The sequence below is a fragment of the Elephantulus edwardii genome, unplaced genomic scaffold (assembly GCF_000299155.1).
Source record: "Elephantulus edwardii isolate Elephantulus edwardi_28Jun2011 unplaced genomic scaffold, EleEdw1.0 scaffold00366, whole genome shotgun sequence".
In the NCBI taxonomy this organism is placed as follows: Eukaryota; Metazoa; Chordata; class Mammalia; order Macroscelidea; family Macroscelididae; genus Elephantulus; species Elephantulus edwardii.
In genome coordinates this window covers 776,620-793,160 of record NW_006400116.1, presented here as the reverse complement: position 1 = coordinate 793,160, position 16,541 = coordinate 776,620, and the positions used below count along the sequence as shown (strand labels likewise).

Below are 16,541 nucleotides of genomic sequence, written 5' to 3'. Positions count from 1 at the left end.
TGTTGTACATAGGGTCGCTATGAGTCACAAGCGAATCGATGGCACATAACAACAACAACAACAACATATATACACACACCTTTGAAGAGGTCATTGACATGACATAGATAATAACTGATAGAATTTGAAATGAGGGTGAAAGTGCTGAAGTTGGGGAAAAGTGTTAGATTTTATAACTCTTTAGATTGAGAATTACATATTTACTTAAAGTTTTTTTTAACTTTTTTCTTTTATTCTGGTTTACTTACAAATTCCATATACATTGTTTTTCACACCATATTTTTCCCATTTTCTTAGCCCATGTCTCCCTCCACCCATGAAATTATTCAACCCTATGGCTGCTCCTCTCCACATCTCACCCCTGTGCTCACACCCTTCCCTACTTAGATCCTCATACACATTTTGCTAGTTATCTATTTCTACAATAATGGTCTTATATAGTATTTGTCCTAATGAGACCACACACAATTTTGATGTTTTACACTAATGAAGATGTAGACACACAGACATATGTACGTAGGTTGTTGGGCACCATCAGATCGACTATAACTCATAGCAACTCTATGAACCACAGATCTGAACCTGGCCCTACTCTGCATCATCTTCTGTATCTCTGTCCTGCTCAAGCCCATTGCTAGTCACACTGTTAATCCTTGAGGGTCTTCTCTCTTTTGTTGACCCTCTAACATTTTCAGCCTTCCATGGCTTGGGTTAGATATAGCTTAGTTCTCAAATTGACATCCTTGCTATTTAGCACTTTAAGGAGGTCCTTGGCAGCAGATCCACCCAATGCAGTACATTATTTGATTTTTTGACTGCTGTTTCCATGGGCTTTGATTGTGAATCTAAGTAAAATTAAACCATTGACAACTTCAATCTTTTCTGGATTTATCACGATGTTTATTGGACTAGGTGTAAGGATTTTTGTTTTCTTGATGTTAAGGTATAATACATACTGAATCCATGTTGCTGTTGTATGAAACAGCTCTAATCCACAGGAGTTCTTATGTTCAATAGTCCTGTGCCATCCTTCTGGTCTCTGCTGGGCTTAAAGTTATTGTTGCATTCTGCCTTGTTGGAAGTATTTCTCTTTTTTGCTGCTTCTCTACAAAAAATGATGTCTTTCTCCAGAGTTATGCAACAAGAGCCTGCAAAGATTATTTTTATCTTTACACCATTTTGTCAAGTTAAAAAATCCTAGAAGTGATGTGTCTAGGGAGGCACTCTAGTTTGGATCAGAAACAGGCAAAGCTAAAAACTCCACTCCCACCAACATCAAGCCGAATGAATAGGAGACAATCTACCAAATATGTTGGAAAGATTTTAAAAAGAAATAGATGAATACTGGACAACAAAATGCGATTTTTAAAACAACATCCAATTAACATGTTTCTACTTTTATATAATCAATTAATTTATTAATATTTAGCGACCAGTCATTACTATTAGATAATTAAGTAATATTTACACTGAGTCAAAGTTTACTAATGAAGAAAAAGCCCAGCTGTGGCCAGGAACTCACTTCTCTGACAAGTTTCATTTCCATGCAAAACTGTGGGATTCTATCTGGCTGTGTAATGTCTTGTCATTGACAATACCCATCACTTCTCTCCAAAGATCTCTCACTTAAATTACAGAGTACTCACTACTAGAGGACTCATTGGTCCTTCAGGAACTGGATTTAAATGAGCCCTCTATGTGGTACAGTGCTACCAATAAATGCAAAGCCTGGGAAGCCCTCCAGGAAACACTGTCTGTAGTGCTCGTGTTCTATATCCCAGAGCGCATCGTGAATCTCCTTTGTTTCAAAGGCATGCCCCATTGTGCTGTTCGATTTCTACAATGAAACTTGAATTCATGGAAATTAGTTCCAGGGAAAAAAGATATTTAGGCTGATTTTCAGATAATATACAATATTTTCATTCCAGGTTAAGATGGCCTTGCAACAGGAAGGATTTGACCGGAAGAAGCGAGGGTATAGAGACATCAATGAGATTGACATCAATATGAATGATCCTCTTTTTACGAAACAGTGGTATCTGGTAAGTGTCTCTGTGTCTTTTCTAGTATCTTGAGGTTTTGCATAAAAAAAAAGTATTTCTAGATCCTCATTAAACTACGTCATGTTAGCCAGAAAACACCTCTGAGAACTTTTTAGATCCTTCAGACATTAATAGCTCATTCTCTAAGATGCTTTCATGGGAACAAATAAATGATAAACAGCCAGGGGTAAAATTAAACCAACAGCTAATCAGATTTCCCTAGCACTACAAAAAGTGCATCAATGTGTGAACAAAGACTTGCAAAAACATGTGAAAATCAATTCCAGGGCTTGGGAGGAGTGCCTAGTGGTCTCCCAGGCATAGAAATGGAGGATCATTATGCAGCCTCAGGCATCAGAGGCTTGGTCAAGTGACTTCACAAAGGACAAGGAAGAGAGTATTAAGTAACAGAGTAGTCTCTAGTGGTGCTTCCTAAAACAATGGCAAGAACTTATTTTCATGGGTTTAATTGATGCAGTATTAAAGACACTAAAAACTCAGGATGTGATTATTTTCTGGGTTGCACCAGTACTACATAATTCATTTGTACTGGTTGTTGTTGTAGTTGTTATGTGCTATTGGGTCACTTACCACGCATAGTGACCCTATGTGCAAAAGCCCTACTCTACCCTGTGTCAACCTTATTGTTTCTGACTCACCAACTCCCATTACTCCAATCACTTAACCAATACATTTCATCAAGGGTTTTCCTTTCTTGTGCTTTCCCTCCATCCTCCCAAGCATGATGTCCCTCTCCAAGGACTGGACCCTCCTTGCAATATGTCCAGTGTATGTCAGACAAATCTTCAGAATCCTTGCCTCCAAGGAACAGCCTGGTTTCACCCTCTCTAGGACGAACCTGTTTGTTCTCCTAGCAGTCCATGGTCTATTCAATTCTCCAGCACCACAGCTCAAAGGCATCAATTTTCCTTCTATCATCCTTAGTCACTGCCCAGCTTCCTTCCGCATAGCATCTAATCACAAAGACTATGACCTGGATCAGGTGCACCTTAGTCTCCAGACTGACATCATTGTTCTTCAGCACTTTGGAGAGGTCTCTGACAGCACACCTTCCTGATGCAAATGATCTTTTAACTTCCTGGCTGCTGGTACCAAGAGTGGAGCCAAGCACTCTGAAGCTATTAACAATCTCAATCTCTTCACTGTCTATCATGATGCTGCCCGTTGGCCCAGTGGTGAGAGTCTTTGTTTTCTTGGTGTTGAACTTCAATCCATATTGAAGGCTGAAGTCCTTGACCTTCTACAGCAAGCACTTTAGGTCTTCCTCAGTTTCAGCAGGCAGGGTTGTTTCATCTGCATAACAGATTGCTGATGAGTCTACCTCCACTCATGATGCCACATTTCTCCTCTAGAGCCTAGCCTTCCAAATGATCTCCTCTACATATAGATTGAAAAGGTATAGAGATAGGACACATCCCTGGCATACACTCTTCTCAATTTTGAACCATGCTGTGTTTTCCTGTTCTGTTCTGTTCTGACAACTGCTTCCTGGTCTGAGAATAAGTTTCACATAGCATGAACAAGTGTTCTGGGATTCCCATTCTCCTCAGGGTCAGCCACCATTTGTTGTGATCCACACTGTCAAAAGCCTTTGTATAGTCATTAAAATGCAGATAGACATTCCTCTAGTATTCTCTACTTTCAGCCAAGATCCACCTAACATTGGCCATAATATTCCTAGTACCACCGCCTCTTCTAAACCCAGCCTGCACTTGAGACAGGTCTCTGCTGATGTTCCAGTCTTCTGGATAATTTTCAGCAGAAACTTGCTTGCATATGGTAATAATTATATTGTTTGATAATTTTCACACTCTGTTGGGTCACTTCTCTTTGAAATGAAAACAAATATGGATCTCTTCCAATCAGTTGGCCAGGTGGTTGTCCTCCAGTTTTCTTGACACAACTTGATAAGCACTTCCAGAGCAGCATCTATTTGTTTATTTGTGAAATATGTCAGTTGGTATGTCATCAATACCTAGGGCCTTGGTTTTTTGTCAATTCAGTGCAGCCTGAACCTCTTCTTTCATCATGACAGGCTCTTGGTCATACATTTGTCTCATGAAATTCTTCTCTGTCAGCCCATTCCTTTAAGTACAAAAACTCTATATATTCTTTCCATCTTCTTTTGATGCTTCCTGAATCATTTAATATTCTTCCCAAAGCATCCCTAAGTATTGCAATTCAAGGCTTAAATTTGTTCTTTAGTTCCTTCAGCTTAAGAAATGCTGAACCAGTTTGGCCCTTTTGATTTCCTGACTCAAGCTCTTTGCACATTTCATTATAATACTTTACTTTGTCTATCCATGTTGCCCTTTGAAATCTATTCAGCTCCTTAATCTCTTCATTTCTTCCCTGTGCTTTGGCTTCTCACCTCTCTACTGCAATATGCAGAGCCTCTTCTGACATCCATCTTGATTTTTTCTTCTTCCTCTTTCTTTGTAATGACCTTTTGCATTCTTCTTGGGTGTTATTTTTTATATCTTTCCACGTCTCATCTAGTCTTCCCGCATTAGTGTTCAAGGCCTCAAATCTGTTCCTGAAATGGTTTTGAAATTCAGGTGAGATAGACTCAAGGTCAGATTTTGGTTCCTGTTGATTTGATTTAATATTCCTTAGTTTCAGCTTGAACTTGCATATGAGTAGTTGGTGGTCTTTTCCACAGTCAGCACCTGGCCTAGTTTTCACAGCTGATTATTGATCTTCTTCAGCAATTCTTTTCACAGATATAATCAATATGATTTCTATGCATACCATCAGGTGAAATCCATGTGTATAGCCTGAGTTTATGTTTCTTATAAAAAGTATTTGTAATGAATAAATCACTGATTGTACAAAATTCTATCATTCTATCTCCAGTTTCATATCTGTCCTTCTCTGTTCCCAACTTTTGCATTCCACTCACCCATTATTATTATTAATGCATTTTGATTGCATGTTCAGTTGATTTCTGACTGCAAATGTTGTTAGAAATCTTCTATTTCCTCCTCTTTGGCTGTGGTTGTTAGTGCATATATTTGAATGATAATGGTATTCACTGGACTTTCTTGTATGTGTATGGATATTATCCTGTCACTCACAACATTGCTTTTCAAGATGGATCTAGAAATTACTTTTTAAGTATGAATGCACCCTCATTTTTCCTCATTTTTTCATCTCCATCATGGTCATCTGACTCAAAGTGTCCCATGCTAGTCCATTCCATTTCACCAATACCTTGCATGTCAATATTTATGTGTTCCATTTCTTTCTTAACAATGTCCTATTTTCTTCCATTCTCACATTCCATGTTCCAATCACTAGTGTCTGCTTACAGCTGTTTCTACTCCTTTATGTTTCTATACTTGAGAGCTCAACCTCAGTTGCCATATCTGCTCGTCTAACTGTGCTCTACTGTACATAGTATTTTCAAAGTCTGCTATTTTAGAAGTCAATGGCCACTCCTTCTTCCTAGTCTATATTAATTTGAATCCTCGGATTCAGAACAGTGTCTGACAGACAACCATTTTACAGAAAAGAGCAGATGAAAGACATTTCCCCAATTATAGGAACAGTCAAGAGATTCAGTGTTATCCTGCCATTGACACGTGTGTCTTTATGCATTATGCTTAAAGAGGGGTTGTATACCAACGAAGAAGTTTATCTTTTGCTTTTCAAGGAGAGTAGTGAACTGGGGGGAAGGGGCTAAAGAAAAAAGTGCAACAATGAATGAATGAAAATCCAAAATCTCTGTAAATGTTCATTAACATTAATAAAATCTATTAAAAAAAAAAAGAGGACCAGTGACTCCAAGTAAAATTGAAGGGAAACAAGTGACTTCTTTCTGTAAATTGTTGTTGTTGTTGTTGTTATGTGCCGTCAAGTCGCTTGCGACTCAAAGCGACCCTGTGTACTACAGCCCTAAACCCTGCTCTATCCTGTGCCAATAGCACTGCCTCTGACACACCCATCCCGATTACACCAGTCACTGAATCAATCCATCTCATAGAGGGTCTTCTCCTCTTGTGCTGTCCCTCCACCCTCCCAAGCATGATGTCCCTCTCCAAGGACCCATCCTTCCTGGCAACATGCCCAAAGTATGTCAAACAAAGCCCCAGAATTCTTGCCTCCAAGAAGTAGCTTGGTTTGACCCTCTCCAGGATGAATCTGTTTGTTTTCTTGGCAGTCCATGGTACATTCAATACTCTTCTCCAGCACCACAGCTCAAAGGCATCAATTCTCCTTCTGTCCTCCCTAGTCATTGTCCAACTCTCTGATGCATAACAAGTGATTGCAAAGACCATGGCCTGTATCAGGCGCACCTTAGTCTCCAGAGAGACACCGTTGCTCTTGAGTACTTTAGAGAGGTTCCTAACAGCAGACTTTCCCATCGCAATACGTTTTTTTATTTCCCGACTGCTGGTGCCAAGAGTGTTGACCGTGGAGCCGAGCAAACTGAAGCTGTGAACAATCTCAATCTCTTCGCCATCCAACCTGATGCTACCAATTGGTCTAGTGGTAACAATCTTTGTCTTCTTGACATTGAGCCTCAGTTCTTACTGAAGGCTGCAGTCCTTGACCCTCTGCAGCAAGTGCATAAGGTTCTCCAAGGTTTCAGCAAGCAGGGTTGTGTCATCTGCATAACACAGATTGTTAATACATCTTCCACCAATCCTGGTGCCACAGTTCTCCTCATAGAGCCCAGCCTCCCGGATAATCTGCTCTGCATATAGGTTAAAAAGGTATGGAGACAGGATGCATCCCTGGCGTACACCCTTCCCAATTTTGAACCATGCAGTGTCACCCTGCTCTGTTCTGACTACTGCCTCCTGGTCCAAGTACAGGTTTCGCATTAGCACGATCAAATAATCTGGGATTCCCATTCTTCTTAGAGTCAGCCACAGTTTATTATGATCCACACAGTCAAACGCCTTTGCATAATCAATGAAACATAGATAGACATTCTTCTGGTATTCCTTGCTGTAAATATGAGTCTTTAAATGTGAATGAAGTTTTTTTCTTTCTAAAAATTTGTTGTTGGGTACCATTAAATAAACTAGAACTCATGGTTCTGTTGACCCCGATGACCAACAGACTTGAACCTTGTCCTATACTGCATTATCCTTCCAATCTCTGATATAGTCGAGCCTAATGTCATAGTCACTAAGTCAATCCATCTTGTTAGATGTCTTCATCTCTTTATTTGACCCTCTACCTTTCCATTATGATATCTTTTCCCAAGGACTGGTCCCTCCTGACAACATTGTAAAAACATGTGTGATGAAGTTTCACCATCCTTGCCTCCAAGGAGTATCCTGGTTGCACTTTCGATTTGTTTGTTCTATTGGCAATCCATGAGATAGTCAGTACTCTTCTCCAATGCCACAATTCAAAGGCATCGCTTCTTCTTCTGTAATACTCATTCATACTTTCAGATGATAGGAATTCATTGAAAAGATTAAGGTTGGATCAGGTTCACCTTAATATTTAAATTAACATCATTGCTCGTTAGAACTTTGAAAAGGTCCTTGAAAGCAGATTTTCCCAGTGCAATATATCTTTTAATTTTTTTTACTGCTGTTACTATGGCTTGTGCTCGTAAATTCAAGTAGAATGAAATAATCCACAACTTCAACTTCATCTATTGTAATGTTGCCTTTTGATGTTGTGGTGAAGAATTTTGTTTACTTGACATTAAGAAGTAGTCTATTAGTCTATTTTGAAGGCTGTATTCTTTGATCTTTTGCAGTATTTCAAGTTCTCTTAACTTTCAGCAAGCAAGGTTGTGCTATCTGCATAACCCAGATTATTCATATGTCTTCCTCCAATCCTGATGCCACATTCTACTTCATATTACAGTTTCTTGAATTGTGTTTTTCAGCATACAGATTGAATAGACATGGAATAAAGATTAAATCCTGATACACACTTTCCCTGATTTTAAACCATTTACCATTCCTTTGCTATCCTGCTTCTTGGTCTAGGTATAGGTTTCTCATTAGTACAATCAAGTGTTAAAAAATTCTCATTATTCTCATGTTACCAAAAATTTGTTATAATTCATACAGTCAAAAGTGTTTGTATATAGACATCTTCTTGGTATTCTCTGTTTTCAGCCAAAATGATCTGATATCAGCAATGATATCCCTAATACCATAGCCTTTTCTCAATCTGACTTGAATTTCTTTAAATTCTTTGTCAATATACTATTTCGGTCATTTAAAAAATCTTCATCAAGATTGTTCTTGCATATCAGTTGTCTACGACTTGACAGCACTTAACAATAACAACAGCAAGAGAGCTCTGTTGGCCCAGTGGATAGGAAGTGATGCTACCAAGGCAAAGGTGGGTGATTTTAATCTGGGGCCTTCAGGCCTGGTTTTAATTGTTTTTGGTCAAACATTCTTCTGAGCAGTAAAGCACTGGTGTGTCCATTTGCTATACAGAAGTAATTCATGGTTGCTGTAATGCTGAACAATGTGACACTGATATGTCAAATGTGATAATGATTACTCATGGTGGACAGTGTTTGGTGGAGCTTCACGGTTGAAACAACCTTGAAAGCAGGAGTGGCATCCACTTCTGAAATAGCTTGCCTCCAGAAACGCTATAAACTTGGGGAAACAATGAAAGTTATACAAGTGTTCAAGTCTTCCGTTCATAGGGTCACTATGAGTCATTTAGGACTTGATGACACTTAACAACAACAATATAACATGATATTAATTATGTTGTTCAATAATTTTCTCATTCTATTATATCACCTTTGGTGGAAATTGGAGCAAATATCTTTTCCAGTCAGTTGGCCAGTTAGCTGACTTCCAAATTTCTTGACACAGAGTGGTGAAAGTGGACAGGGCTGCATCTGTTTGGTAAAACATGCAGTTTCAATGGACAAGCACAACTTGCAATAAACAAACAAGCAGAACTTGCATGTTGCTGCTTATTTTATCATTTGTAAATGTATTTGCTTGCTTATTTATAGTTTGCTCTTATGCTGACATTACTTTTCTGTCAGTTTACTTTACCAGGGTGGCTTGCAGTTTGTGGTGATGCTGGAAGATATTTCACTGATATTTCAAATATCAGCAAGATTGTCCATGGCTGACAGATTTCAGTATTATAAGTAAAGCCTCTCAGATTAGAAGACACTAAAATATGGGTAGGAATAGCTGCAAGCACCCATTAATAACTGGGACATAGAATATACAAAGTATGAATCTAGGACAATTGGAAGTTGACAAAAATGAAATTGAATGCACAAAGATCGACAATCCTAGGCATTACCGAGTTGAGATGGTCTACTATTGTCTGCTTTGAATCAATTAATCATACAATCTATCATGCTGGGAATAAGAAATTAAAGAAGAAGGATGTTGTATTCAGCCTAAAAGACCATTTCAAGATCTCAAAATACAATACTGTAAGCTATAAGCAAACATCTATAAGAAAGATCTGTTAATACAATTGTTTTTCAAATATACAAAGCCAATGACAAAGTAATTGAGAATTTTATCAACTGCTTCAGTCCAAAATTTATCAAACTTCCCATCAAGTTGCATTAATAACAATTGGTGACTGGAATGCAAAAGTTGAAAACAAAAAAGAAGGACCAGTAGTAAGAAAAGCGGGACTTGGTGACAAAAATGAGTCTGTAGACCAAAGACTGCATTTTGCATAATTGATGATTTGTTCATTGCAAATCTCATTTTTTAAAAACAAACAATAGTCTTGGCCTTGTGATTACCTGTCTACTGCTTTACAGGAACATCTTTGGGGCTGTACTTGTTATACTCCACGGTAACACAAATGAAGTCTTGACATCATACTTAATAAAGGCAGTTTTCTGCTTGAACAGGCGCTCTAAGGCAGGAAAGATGGAGATGCACTTTTACAAAAGAGTCAGGCAGGGCCCAGTAAAGCAGAATATGATTTAATGTAGCTGGTTTCCTGAAAGCTTTGCATATAGTTCTAACTGCTGTGGAATCTGGGTCCCAGCTGGATCAAGAGGCATCCATATGGCCTCTCCTGTTCCACAAGAAGGATCTTCTGCGCTGAGAGAACTAGCCTAGCAGGGAGGAAAGGGCGAGGTCAGAAGCACTCTGTGTCTTCCTCCACTCCAGTCTCACAGCGGTTTCTGGCTTGTGTCTCTCCCCTCCACCCCTACACATATGCACATGAATATACACACACACTCAGGACCCCACGCCTACCCAGGAGTAGGTAGAAAACCCCAGCATTTGTTTTGAGGTGACACCAGGCTGCTGAAGTCAGGTTCCTTGTTGACCTGTAGCTCCAGTACCACTGCCCTACAGGGATCAGAAACCATTCACTGAGGCTGCATGCCGGGTTCGCCCACTGAGGCATCCCTTCCTTGGTATCTGTGCACAGCCTCCAGCGAGACCTGCTATGGCTCTGGAGGCAGTTCCAAAGACAGATCCACAGGTACTTCAGGGAGTTCAGGCACCAAGGACAATGTAGGAGGCTCTGACTGCTTCTTCTCAGCCCAAACTCTGGGAGGACATGGGGGCCAAATAATGGGGAATGAAGACAGCACCTGGATCAGTGACAAAGGGGCATCACCATTTCCTCCACCCGGCATGGCTGCAGCCGCAATTGCACACAACCAGGCTGCTTACCACTGCTCTTCTGGCAGGACAAGGCTGATGCAGGACTTCTCTTCCTCAGTGGCTTCTAGGGAGAGCTCTGTGGGGGAAGAAAGGTGCTGGGGAGGGTTTCTGCTTGAATCTGAGCAGTAAGGATCTTGCCCCCCCCACGTCCCCACCCCCAGTCTGGCTAGAAACCTGTGGCAGTGACAAGAACACACAAGTGGGAAAACCAAAAAGACTCTAGTTCATGCTTGTTACACATGTGGCCTTTTTACAGTAAACAACATTGGCAAGTTGGGAACAAACTATGACTACATACAAAGACCTCACCTGGAATCAGGTTAACCATCTTGTAATAGTGTAAGGAAATAATCAAGACCGATAACTAAATTGTGAGCCTATAGACTTAGTTCAGTATGTGAAGGCATCCCAATATCCTTTGAGGAGCTTCAGTGTTTGAGTATGTCTTAGCCTTTGGTACATTGTTGTTGTTGTTGTTAAGTGCCGTTGAGTCGTAGGCGACCCTATGAATGAAAGTCGTCGACACTTGCGTGACTTTCAGCCTTGCTCCAGCTTCATAGGGTTTCTGGAGACAAGCTAATACAGAAGTGGATGCCACGCCTGCTTCCAAGCTTAATTTAACCAGGGCACTCCACCAAACACTGTCCATCATGGGTAACCGTTATCACATTTGACACGATGTTGGTACATAGAATGCTGAAATTTCTAATTAAGTTTATGTGCAAGCAAGAGTTCCTAGGTGGTACAAATTATTAACACCCTTAGTTGTTAATTTACTAGGCAATGTGGAAGAACTTTGGTATCTACTTTGAAGAAAATGGGTCCTATAAAACCCTATGGCATATAGTTCTACTCTGATGCACATGGGGTCATCATGAATCAATCAACTCAACAGCACCTATATTATTTTATGTGTTAATCAGGACAGGCTAGGTCTGTTGTAACAATAAATGGGGAGAAACACTAGTAACGTAATTCTAGTAACATAACTAGTAATTTAATTCTTACTTCTAGACCAATAAACAACATTATGTTAGAGAAAAGATTGAAGTTGTCAACAACTTTTTTTTATCCACAATCAACACTAATGGTAACACCAGTCAAGAAATCAAAATCATAGTGCAACAATGAATGAGTGGAAGCCCAAAATCTCTGTAAATGTTTATGAAAATTAATAAAATAGAATTATAGGGAAAAAAAAAGAAATCAAAATCAAAACACAACTTGGGAGGGACTGACGAGCGTTATGCTGAGTGAACTAACTCAGTCCCATAAGGATAAATACTGTATGAAACTGTTATTTATTTAAGAAATACAAATATGACTAGTAAAGTGTGTATGAGGATCCAAGTTGGGAGAGGGTAGGATAGAGGGTGAGGATGGATGGGGGAAATCCCAGGGTCACACAATTTGATGGATGTAAAGATGGATCTATAAAGGAAATGGGAAAGATCTGACAGGGGTCTGAATATACAGGGCAATGGTGGGCATTGTTTAATGTTGATTAATTTTATAAAATATTTTGAATGAAAATGATTGTATGAAACACAATGTGAATGAAGGACAGCATGAAACAGAATGTATACAAACTTTGTAAGCAAACCAATAAAAAAGAAAAAATATAAAAAGATATGTTTACTTGGGAAAATCTGCTGTCTGATAAGGACCTTCCTAAAGTGCTAAAAAAGCTTTGATATTAGCTTAAAGTTTAAGGTATACCTTATCTGAGCCATGGTATATTCAGTTGCTTGCTTCATATGCATCTGGAAGCTGAACAAAGATTAAAGAAGACTGAAGAAGAACCAGTACCTTTGGATTTTGTTGTTAGCAAAGATACTGGCTATCTCATGGACTATTCAATCTTTGTCTTCTTGATGTTGAGATGTAATCTATACAAAAGGATGTAGTCTTTGATCTTTTGCAACAATCATTTCATCTCACTTTCAGCAAGCAAAGTTGTGTCATCAGCATAGTGCAGGTTATTGAGGAGTCCTCTTCAAATCCTGATCCCACACTCCTCTTCATAAAGTCCTGCTTTGTGAAGTATTTGCTCAGTATACAGATTGGATAGGTCTGGAGAAAGGATACAGCCCTGATGCACACCCTTTCTGATCTTTAACCATGGAATGTTTCCTTGCTCTGTTCACACAACTGCTTCTTGGTCTAGGTATAAATTTCATATGAGCACAACAATATTTTGCTTGTGTGATATATTAATATTAATGATATTGTTCAGTAGTTTTCACGTTTCATTGAAATCATCTTTCTTGGGAATGGGGAAAAATATGGAACTCTTCCAGTCAGTTGGCCAGGTATCTTGTTGTTGTGTCATCAAATTGCCTGTGAACCAGAGTGACTTTATATACAGCAGCTCTGAACACTGCCCTGTCCTTAGCCAGTCTCACTAATTCTAACACACCAATCCCCAGTGCATCCCCAGTGCCCCAGTTACTGTATCAATCCATCTCATTTATGATCTTCCTCTTCTGTGCTGTCCCTCCACACTTCTGAGCATAGTGTCCTTCTCCAAAGACTAGTCCCTCCTGGCCACATGCCCAAAGTGTGTGAGATGACGCTTCAAAATCCTTGCCTCCAAGGAGAAACTTGGTTTCAACCTCTCCAAGACAGACCTATCTGTTTTCTTGGCAGTCCATGATATGTTCAGTACTCTTCTCCAGCACCACAATTCAAAGGCATTGATTCTTCTTCTGTCATCTTATTTATTGTCCAGCTTTCTGATGCATAGCAAGTAACTCTGAAGACCACTGCCTAGATTAGATGCACCTTAGTCTCTGGACTGATACCATTGTTTTCAATACTCTGGAGAGGTCTTGACAGAAAATGTTCCCTAATGCAATTCATCTTTTTATTTCCTGACTGCTGGTGCCATGAGTGTTTATTTTTATAGAGCCAAGAAAGCTATAATTGTTAACAATCTCAATCTCTTCTCCATCCATCACAATGCTGCCAGTTGGCCCAGTGGTGAGAATCTTTGTCATCTTGATGTTGAATGTCAACCCATATTGCAGACTACAGTGCTTGATCTTCTGCAGATCCTCTTCATTTTCAGCAAGCAAGGTGTGTCATCTGCAAACCATACATTATTTGTTTTGGGGTTTTTTTGTTTTTTAAATTTTTTTAATTTTAATTTAGTTTGTTTATTTTTCATTTCAGTGAACATCTACAGAGATTTTGGAATTCCATTCATTTTTTGGTCCCCCGTGCCCCCGACAAAACCATTGTCCTTCCCCCCCCCCCCGTTTGCTCCTCTCCTTGAAAAGCAAAAGAAAAACTACCATACATTGTTGATGAGTCTTCCTTCAATCCTGATGCTACATTCCTCGTCATAAAGCCCTTCCTGAATGTTCTGTTCTGAATATAGATTGAAAAGTTATGGACACTGGAACCATGCAGTGAGTGTTTCCCTGCTCTATTCTGAGGACTGCTTCCTGGTTAAAGTATAGGTTTGCCAAAAGTACAATCAAGTTTTCTGGGATCCCTATTTTCCTCAAAGTTAGCCAAAGTTTGTTGTGATCTACACAATCAATGAAACACAGACATTCCTCTAGTACTTTCTTCTTTCTGCCATGATCCATCTGGCATTGGCAATAATGTCTCTACTGCCACAACCACTTTTAAACCCAGCTTGTATTTCTGGTAGTTCTCTAACAATGTACTATTGTTTCAGTAATTTCTGGATAATCATCAGCAGGATTTTGCTAGTGTGTGGTATTAGTGATATTGTTCAATAATTTCCACACTCTGTTGGGTCACCTTTTTTGGAATGGAAATAAATACAGATCTCTCCCAATGAGTTGACCAGGTAGTTGTTCCCCAGATTTCTTGGCACAACTTGGTGAGCACATCCATGGCAGCATCTGTTTGTTGAAATTCATCAAATGGTGTTCCATCAATTTCTGGTGTTTTATTTTTTTTCCCCAAGTCCTTCAAAGCAGCCTGAACTTCCTCCTTCCTATTAATACCTGTTTGTTACATGTTCGATCACTTTCTGACTGCAACAGTTGGTAGAAATAATCTTTTTCTTCCTCTTTGGTTGTTGACGCATACATTTTAATGATAGTGGTATTTATAGATCTTTCTTGCATGTGTATGAATATTATCCTGTCACTCACAATATTGTATTTCAAAACGGATTTAGAAATGGAATTTTTAACTATGAAAGTTACCTCGTTTTTTCTAACCTTTCCACCTCCAGCGCAGTAGACCACATGATCATTTGATTCAAAATGTCCCACACCAATCCATCTCATTTTGCTAATACCAAATATGTCAATATTTACACATTCCATTTATTTCTTAATAATGTCTACTTTTCCTATATTTGTGTTTCTCACATTCCACATTTCAATCATTAGTTTCTGCTTCAAACTATTCTTCCTTCTTTGTGTTTCCTAATTTGAAAGTCAACCTCAGTGACCATATTTGGTAGGCTACTCTAAGAGCATTTAAAAATATTAATCTAGTTATCTAGTTGTGAGCATTTTGCATAACACAGAAGTGTGTGTGTGTGTGTGTGTGTGTGTGTGTGTGTGTGTGTAATGGAAACACAAAAAATGGTCATGGTTACTGTGCAATAGAAATGGATGGAACTGCCTAGACTGTGGCCCTTAGTCATCCTTCAAACCTAGAAAACTCACCTCATGGCTCACTTTTTGGGAATATAGTAGGCAGGCCTAGATGGAGCACAGAATCAAAAAGAGGCATTCACTCCTTAAAATAACCAAGTGTAAAATAACAAAGGTTTTTGAGGATACCATGGACTGCTAAGAAAACAAACAGATTCATCCTGGAGAGGGTTAAACTGGGCTGCTCCTTGGAAGCAAGGATTCTGAGGCTTCGTCTGACATACTTTGGTCATGCTGTAAGGAGAGACCGGTCCTTGGAGAAGGACATCATGCTTGGGAGGGTGGAGGGCAGGTGCAGGAGGAGAAAGCCCTCTAGGAGGGGGATTGATTCGGTAACTGGGGTAATCGGGATGAATGTGTAGGAGACAATGAGATTGACACAGGACAGAACAGAGTTTAGGGCTGTTGTACATAGAGTCACTATGAGTTGCAAGCGACTCGACGGCACATAAATCATCATCATAATAACAAAAAGGTAGCATTTACCCAAGTTTAAAACCAAGAAGGTAAGAAACGATAGCATAGAATGATTAATATAAATTAGGATCAAAAGGAAAAGTGACAAGGCTGGTTATTGTAATTAATGTTGTAAAACAAATATATGAATGGTTGAATGAAGAACTTTGTAAACTTTCACTCAAATCACAATTAAAATGAGTAATTCTAAAATGGAGGCAGAACTAGAGGAGGTGGGTGGAGACATCAGAGTATAATTTCATGAAAATATACATTTTATATTAGACTTTGCAACAGTGCAGGTCCAGCAAAGAGCACTTTGCTATATGAAATTAATACAAGTTTCTGTTTGGACGCTCCTGTTCCAGATAAACACTGGGCAAGCTGATGGAACTCCTGGTCTTGACTTGAATGTGGCAGAAGCTTGGGAACTGGGCTACACGGGGAAAGGTGTCACTATTGGAATCATGGATGATGGTAAGTATTTTTGATGCTATTATATCATTTGGAAACAAACGTGTCTTTGCATGACTTCAAAATATGAAAGAGTCATTGATTGGTAAAAGCTAATCAGAGGGAAAAATTATCAGACTCTGTTACTGGGGTAATATTATATCTCATTGTGGCTTTGATTTGCAACTCTCTTTTTTTCCCCCTTTTTATTTATTTTTTTAAAATAACATTCAGTTTATTACAAATATTTAGTATTGGCTTCCCATATTTCCCCCCTTTTGTTTTTATCATAATTATGTTATCATCTAGATGAGCAT

At 39.1% G+C, this 16,541-nt stretch overlaps 1 protein-coding gene across 2 annotated transcripts in view; it reads left to right on the top strand.

The window, feature by feature from the left end:
* The window catches only part of PCSK2 (proprotein convertase subtilisin/kexin type 2), a 649,727-nt gene that overhangs the window by 313,431 nt on the left and 319,755 nt on the right, over positions 1-16,541 (top strand). For both annotated transcript variants that reach the window (XM_006902082.1, XM_006902083.1), the window contains 2 exons: positions 1,929-2,042; positions 16,140-16,248. In XM_006902082.1, the coding sequence (XP_006902144.1) occupies positions 1,929-2,042; positions 16,140-16,248 (223 nt within the window). The remainder of the gene's footprint in view (positions 1-1,928; positions 2,043-16,139; positions 16,249-16,541) is intronic.